The sequence below is a fragment of the Teleopsis dalmanni genome, chromosome X, assembly GCF_002237135.1.
Source record: "Teleopsis dalmanni isolate 2A chromosome X, ASM223713v2, whole genome shotgun sequence".
NCBI classification, from domain to species: domain Eukaryota; kingdom Metazoa; phylum Arthropoda; class Insecta; order Diptera; family Diopsidae; genus Teleopsis; species Teleopsis dalmanni.
The window spans coordinates 100576538-100584694 of NC_051848.1; the positions used below are offsets into that span (position 1 = coordinate 100576538).

The 8157-nt window shown below is 31.7% G+C and overlaps 2 protein-coding genes across 2 annotated transcripts; one reads left to right on the top strand and one right to left on the bottom strand.

Moving 5' to 3' along the window:
* The first annotated feature begins 964 nt into the window (after window positions 1-964).
* LOC119687140 (larval cuticle protein A2B-like) lies at window positions 965-1774 on the top strand. The gene is made up of 2 exons (XM_038101341.1): window positions 965-1018; window positions 1081-1774. The coding sequence occupies exons 1-2, from the start codon at window positions 1007-1009 to the stop codon at window positions 1510-1512; spliced, it is 444 nt and encodes a 147-aa protein (XP_037957269.1). The 5' UTR covers window positions 965-1006; the 3' UTR covers window positions 1513-1774.
* A 1962-nt stretch (window positions 1775-3736) lies between these two features.
* Window positions 3737-4216, bottom strand: LOC119688831 (larval cuticle protein A2B-like). Its single transcript, XM_038103495.1, has 2 exons — window positions 4205-4216; window positions 3737-4144 (listed from the first exon to the last, which is right to left on the bottom strand). Exons 1-2 carry the CDS (start codon window positions 4214-4216, stop codon window positions 3737-3739), a joined length of 420 nt encoding a protein of 139 aa, XP_037959423.1.
* Between the last annotated feature and the right edge of the window lie 3941 nt (window positions 4217-8157).

Here is an 8157-nt window from a genome sequence, read left to right on the forward strand (position 1 = left end):
GCTAAACAGTACTGATACTATTGCTGTTATACTTACACACAAAATTTGCTGTAACTTGTTGAGTGTGTTGGTATTGATCCGTAAGTGACTATAGGTCTAATTATTACTGTGTATATCCATCGCAATAATCGCATTGAAAATAATGATGTTTGCGTCGAAGACTGTAATTTCTTGACAGTCATTTGATTAATTACTTTGTACATTATCGTAGCAAATCGCAGTATTGTAATAAAACATATAAATAAAAATGATATGTTTTATTTAAGCCTTCAATAAAATCAAGTTGTGTTGCAATTCAATAAGCCTAAATGACATTTTGATAATCCTTAAATATAAGTAAAAATGTTGTCCTCATAACTCTCAAAAAAAAATGTAGACAACTTCTTAGATTAAAGTTTCAGTTTATGTAATAATATTAAAAAATTTATGAAAAATAATAAAATCGATGAATGTTGTTTTCGAAACTATTTATTCTGTTCTTTTATGTAATACTAGTAAACAAAGTTTCAAAATTTGAAACAAGACTATTCTGCATTTGTTTTGAATTTCTATTCTATGCTTCTATTCAGTTCAGCGGTTCATGTCGAATAACAACAACCAGTATTCAACTAATTCACCAAAAGCCAACAGGCAACAGAGAGGCGGTCCAGCGACCACACTGGACAACAGACATACGATCTTAAATTGTTGCTAAACATAAACTGCAAAGCGATTGAAACTCATTCGAATGCACTCCAGAAGTTACAAAAGTCACAAATATTACAAGAGATCAAATGTAAATACAAGAAAGTTTGCGAATGTGTGTGTGTGTGATCCACATGTAGTAAAAACTTTGGACTTGATTAATTGTATTTGTTGTAACAAGTCTGAAGTTAATTTTTTTTTTTGCACAATTGGTCTGCCTGCTTGTCTAAAACAAATTTTTGTATAAATTGAACTGAAATTAGAGAACGTATTCACTTCATACCAGAACTCGGTGTTGAAAGGAAATAGAGCTCAATTCATTATGTCGTGGAAGGTGAGACTAAAATGAAATTTGTTTTATTTTCTTTAAACTTATTATTTCCTAATTTTAATTAGATCTTAACAATTCTGTTCTGTATAGTGGTAGTGGCGAGTGCACAGCACCACTACAGCTACAGTCATGGTCATGGACATGATGACCATCACGAAGATGAACACGATCACGGTCCTGCTCATTATGAATTTCATTATTCTGTGAAAGATCCTAAAACGAAGGACATTAAGAGTCAAAAGGAATCTCGTAAGGATCACAAAGTCGAAGGTTATTATGAACTAATCGATTCCGATGGACATCATCGTATTGTGCATTACAAAGCAGACAAAAAGACAGGATTTGAAGCTACGGTTGAACGTAAACCAACCAATATCAAGGTGCCAATTCCCAAGATCTCCTATGAACATCACGATGATCATCACTATGATCACCATGATAACCATCATGATGACCATCACGGAGATAATCACCATCACTATTACTCGCATCATTGAGAACATATTTGGAGAAAGTTTGAATAACCGATCATCTCGTTTTTCACACAACTACACATTTGTACATAATTCATTTTGTAATGGTTAAGTTAAGAAAATATTAAGGATATGAAGCTGTGTTAGAAGTGCACCAGCAGTTCTTCTAATCAACTTTTGAAATCGGTACAAACCGTTCTTTTTGGATTTTTTTGTTTATATATATAGATTTTAAGTGTTAATTTTATATAATAAATTCTTGTGCAGAATTAAACTGTAACACAAATATTTTCTTTTCTATCGATTTTAAGCATAGTTTATAATTATTTAACGCAACTATCTTAAAATATAGACTTTCGATACCTTATTGGATTTACTAGACATGATTTACTATTTTATGTGCACGGTACATTTGATTTGTATTTAATGAAGTTGGAATGTACTATATTTACTATTATATATAAGACACTATGCTGTATTAAATACACAGATCATGCGCGTTTTCTAGTACACACATAAATATATTTCATTATATATTTCATTGGGATATAACACAAAGATATATCATTGGATTTCTTTGAGATAATTTTCTGTGAGTCGGCATATAGTTGGTAATAGGTCGGCCAAAACTTTATGAATGTTCGTCAAGCTGATTCAAAGTGTTCAAAGCTTGAGGATTGTCCGCATAAAAACGAACGTTAGCGACCTCACAAAATCCAATATTAATGTTTTATGTTTGAGGATTGTCTACATAAAAGCGATCCTTACCGACTCCACAAAAAAAGATCCAATGATATTTTATTATTATATTCGTGTTTGTTTTTGTTTTTTAAAGAAGCTTTAAAACATTTTCGCTAACTAACAGAGATGCGAAATCTCTGAATCGACTTATAATAGCATTGCTCTATTAGATTTTTTGCTATAGCTTTATTTTAGTCAGTTTCTGTTGATATTTTTACTTAATTAATTAACATATACCATATTCTGTCAACTTTTACAGTACATCTATGACTTCTTATGGCATCATTATTACTTCAATATTATTTGCGAGGATAGAGTATTTTTATTGTAGATCATTGTGGAATTGTGTCTGAATTGTATTTTAGTCTACAAGAGCGTGTTTCTACTTCTTAATACGACCAGTGCATATATGTACTTATACGATTGTGTGGTGGTCTCTTTCCAATTCTATATCGCCAAATTGTCCATATTTACAAAAGATCGAGCTACAATGCCAATACATGGTTAGTCAAATTACTTTATAGTAATATTTCTACTCTAACAACATGCCTTCAATGAATAGTTTATAGACTTACGAATAAAACAGTACAGCTAAATGATTATTCCATTAAAAAAGTGGAACTCATCTGATACTCTCTACTGATCTTCAAATTAATGGAATATTTTATCTCGGTATTTTGCATTTAATTTGCTTAAATTTTAACTTTATGTGGGATGTGGTGTTATTGCTCCTCAGCATTGGGATATTCTGTCAACCGAATCCTTATACGATAGCCGAAGTTGTTGAGAATTATTTTTATTTTGATCTCCCACACTCTGTTATGGATAATTACGATAGTTAATATAACAATTCTTGCAAGTATGATGTTAGTACTGTACTTTTGTTCAAAGTCCCGAGTAGTATTTTATTTCCCATTTACTTTTCATTGTGCGCATCCACACCCGTATAAACAGGCATCTTTACACAGAACACAAGAGATTCCTTGGAAGTTGTTGTCGTTATAAGCCCAATATAAAATGATATCAATAAAACGGTTGAAGATCGATATAATCTATCTCCCAGATACATATATATATGTTTATATATATGTATATATATATATATATAAATATATATTTATTTGATCCCAGATATAATCATCAAATAAAGCCAAATAGAAAATAGCAAAAGTAGAGCCTATAATGCTACTTATTTGGTTGATTTATCAAGTTGAAACTTTAAGAAACAGTTAATTTAAAATGGATAATATTTCACTAACACTCGAAAAAAACAATTTTTTATTACAGTTTGATCCGCAAAAGAATTTATTATTTATAATTAACTTTCAAAATTTATATACAAAAAAGAAAGCATCGAGAAAATCAGTTTTGTAGCTACAAATAGATAGATCTGTTGTTGGAAAATACTTAACAATTTTCTAATATTTACTAAAAATAGAGAGAAGTGATTATGTACAAATGTGTAGTGGTATTAAGAATAAGACATATTTGACAAAGCCAAATATAACTAATGTGAATAGTAATGATGGTGATCGTTATGATTTTCGTGATGATCGTGATGGTCTTCATGATGTTCATAGGTAATCTTGGGAATTGGTACTTTTATTTTGGTTGGTTTACGTTCAACCGTAGCTTCAAATCCTGTCTTTTTGTCTGCTTTGTAATGCACAATACGATGATGTCCATCGGAGTCGATTAGTTCATAATAACCTTCGACTTTGTGATCCTTACGAGATTCCTTTTGACTTTTAATGTCCTTCGTTTTAGGATCTTTCACAGAATAATGAAATTCATAATGTGCAGGACCATGATCGTGTTCATCTTCGTGATGGTCATCATGTCCATGACCATGACTGTAGCTGTAGTGGTGCTGTGCACTCGCCACTACGACAATGCAGATCAGGAGCGCTAAAACCTAATATTGAAATAAGGATACATTGAGTTAAACGAAAAAATAATTTCATTTTAAACTCACCTTCCACGACATGATGTATTAAACTCCGTTTCTCCGTGTGAAGTGAATTCCTACTCTAACTTGAGTTCAATTTATATAAAAATTTGTTTAAGGTTTCCAGACAAGCCACCAGGTGCCCAAAATTTAAATTAATACTAACGCCTACAAACACAATTAATCCAGTTCAGTGTCTTTAGTATGGATCATACATGCACATACCTTCTCTAATTTACGTATAATAACTTTCAATACTTGTGATTTGAAACATTTGTGAGTTGCACAATGAAATGAAGGTGAAAATTAGATTTAGTGTACCATATGTCTATGTTTAGGTTTTGTCATTTCTGGAGTGCAATCGTATAAGTGCTTAGCATGGGTTACATGTAAGACATGAACTCAAGCTAACAGTGTTCTGCAGCGCTATTTACTTTAGTAACAATTTTTCGTGTTTAGCAACTATTTAATTTAAGAAATTTAATTTAAGAAAAATGTCTGTTACTTTGCTGTTTGTTGCTGAAAACTGACGGTTGGATCTTAGTGCATTTGTTGAAATTTGGTGGCTGTCTTTCTCATATAAATTGCTTATAGATACCGAAACAAAAAAAGGATATATTAAAAAGATTTCCTGTTGTTCTTAACTATTTTTTTACCAATTTTATACGACTACTATATAGAAACTTTAATACGAAATCAAATACAAGAAATGGAAATCCTAATCCCTTTTTTGCTAATCGATATGCTAAAACTGTGATGCTTGGTGTGATTCTTCCTATTTTTGCGGTAAATTTGCAAGGAAAATGCATCAAATAATTTTGCCGTCCAGTTATCCAATAAACGTTTCAACTTGATATAAAGTTAAAATTCACTTAGGATCAAGTTATACTTACATAGTTTAGTATAACATAGTCATAATTATAGTTTCTCAGCGTTAGGTTCGAAGTTGGGCTATATTTGGAAATAAAAATTTCTTGGCAAAATGATACATTTAACCCGAGTCAGAAACTATAGTAATTCTTAACTGGATTTTAAGTTTATGGAAGATTTGAGATCGTTCTTAAAATTACGTTTGAAATGAAATTTGAGATAACTCTTAGATTAAGCGTGAAACAGGCTAGAGTTCATTGCAAGTTAGCACTGGATTCTAAGCTTCTTTCAAAAGTAAATTGAAATTTCCTAGGGATTTTTTGCACACTATTTATTGACACTTATTTATTGCAATTATTTATTATTTTTCTGTTAAAAGTTCTCTCTTTATTTATTTTATAAAATTTGCACAATGGTAATACCTAATTTATTTCATTTTTACCTAATTTACCCTATTCGAAATTCTGGTAAATATCAACATTCGCTGCCATACTAATACAATTTACCATCAATTTACTCCTACTCACACACGGTATTTAATAGATGTAGAAAATATATGATGCTCTACAAATGTTCTAACTAGAGATCCATCATTTATGAATATGTTCAGATTACTTATGGAGAATTGCACGTCTATATTTTAATCAATAGGTATCACATCGTAGACACCGAGAGCTTTACTAACTTAGGAAGTATACTATCGGTAGATGGGGATGCTAAAAAGGACATCAATAGCCGCATTCAAAAAGCGCGAGTATCATTTGCTAGATTGCATAACATATGGCGGACGTACAATATACGTACCAATACCAAGGTAAAAATTTTAATTCATGTATCAAATCGGTATGCCTATATGGATCGGAAACCTGGCTTGCTAACTCCGAAATCGAAAGAACACTGCACATATGTCTGGAATCCTTCTTTTAGAAAAGAACTTTAATTTTTTAATACAAGTCCCTCAATATCTTGTTGTTTTTTCAAAGTAATTCGTTTTTAGTATCGGATCTTAACAATTTCAGTATACTATATTGTTTTATTGTCTTTGTTTAACAATAACTAACTCACAGATCATTTCGCACTGTGACTTATCGATCAAATATCTCGTTTTAAATATTGAAAAAATCTTGTTGCAAGTACTTTATCGAGAATAGAAATCATGAAAAACCTAGGTGCTATCTGTCTCAACAACATGAGTGTCTAAAGAGATATCTCCGGTACCATTGCAAAGACAACACAAATTGAAAACACTTTATTGAAGACTATTAACAGTGTAAGCGAAACCAATATTATTATATTTGATTTCAGCTCAAGCTATCTTTAATATTACCAAAATTCATTGGATATGTATATAAGCTAATGATAATTGATTGGTTTACGCGATGGTGCCAAAAAGATCAATTAAACGTCTTCTTGATCACTTAAAAAACTCGTTCGAACCATTCTATATGGCTTCTTACAAAGTACTAAATTGTACAAGCGATCACTGATTCAAGATAGATGTTAATGGTAAAAAGCAGAATATATCTATAGAGAAATTGAATCTGGAGTGTTCTTTGGAATTAAAATTAAATAAAGAATTAAAATTAAAACTGGGAACTCAATAAATCATATGTGGTGAAACTTAGATGAAGTGCGCCACAAATTACGTTAGGTTATGGTAACAACAAAGATACTTCGGCTTACGAAACGACAAATGCTGCTAGAAGTCGTGATTAATGTATATGAAAACAGATTTTATACGAAAAAAATAATAAAATACTTGAGCCTGAACTTGGATACCAAGACTAATGACAAACGTTGGCGGCCCAACGTAGAGCAACGAAAATTGTTGATATCAACAGTTAACTCTGCCCTACTATACGGAGGCGAAATATAAGCTGATACGCTGAAAGTATAACAGAAACATATGACATTAGCATCAGTTCAACGAACGACAGCTTTGAAAGTTGCTTCACCATACTGTACGGCATCTGAGACAGCGGTACTGTTATATGTGGTACAAAATGCATACGCGAAGAAGCAAACGAAGACAACGCTAAAAACACCATCTTCAAATGCAACAATAGTTCATCACTTGAAACAAATAGTCAGTCAAATAAACGTCGAAGATATCACAACGAAGATGATGCTATCTGAAGAAAACTGAACCGCCATAGTCCGATTCGTTAGATCATCCTTTAACGAAAAAAATATGATCCCTAAAATAACTAACTTCGAAAAAGAAACAAACAAATAAATCTAAGCGCAGCCTAAATGCAGGCTAGCGTAGAAAAAACAGTTTTAAATAACCCACACAGAGATCGTACCCTGAAGTATTCTCGATGAAACTCCAGGATTGAAACGGTCTGGCACACGAGGTGAATTGTTTTTATGCAAACCGGACATACCACTATTGTGACGACATAGTGACGATGCATTAGGTATTTTTAAGCCTCTTCTCCGAACAAAAAAAAAAAAATTAAATTATTACTTCTAAATTATATATGTTCTAAAATGTTAATGCCGTTGACCTCAATACTGGACAATATCCAGTGGCTTATTAAAAGTTGAGAACGTAAGCTGTAATTTAAATTCTCGATGTTTACAAAATAAATCTCTAAGTTTAATTTTAAGTTTAATGTTCTGGCGATAATCTAGTAAGAGTTAACAATATATTAATGATTGCTTATCTATCTAAATGTTGTGTGAACTGAAAATAGATAAATAGTTCTGAAAATAAATAGATGAACTAAATTTAAATTGAATCAATTTTTATTTACAGCATCCAGCAAACAAGTGTTTGGGTTAAACGGCATTCTGCTCAAAAAGTATCCGGATATTGATGTTTGTCAACTACTCCTTAAGTAATAGACCTTTTTCAAAAATTTTTTTTGTTATGTTGGTACATCCTTTCTTGACATATGGTACAAATTTGAAAGCCATCTGTCAATTAGTATGTTTACAGCAGCTGTTAATGTGAGAGTACCTCAAGTGCATTTAGCAATTTTTACTATAGAAAATACTTGTTGTACGCGATTTTTTGACCAGACACGGCACCACTGTCATCGCTCAGACACCATATTCGCCAGATCTGGATCCGTGCGACTTTTTCCTGTTCCCGAAACTCAAAT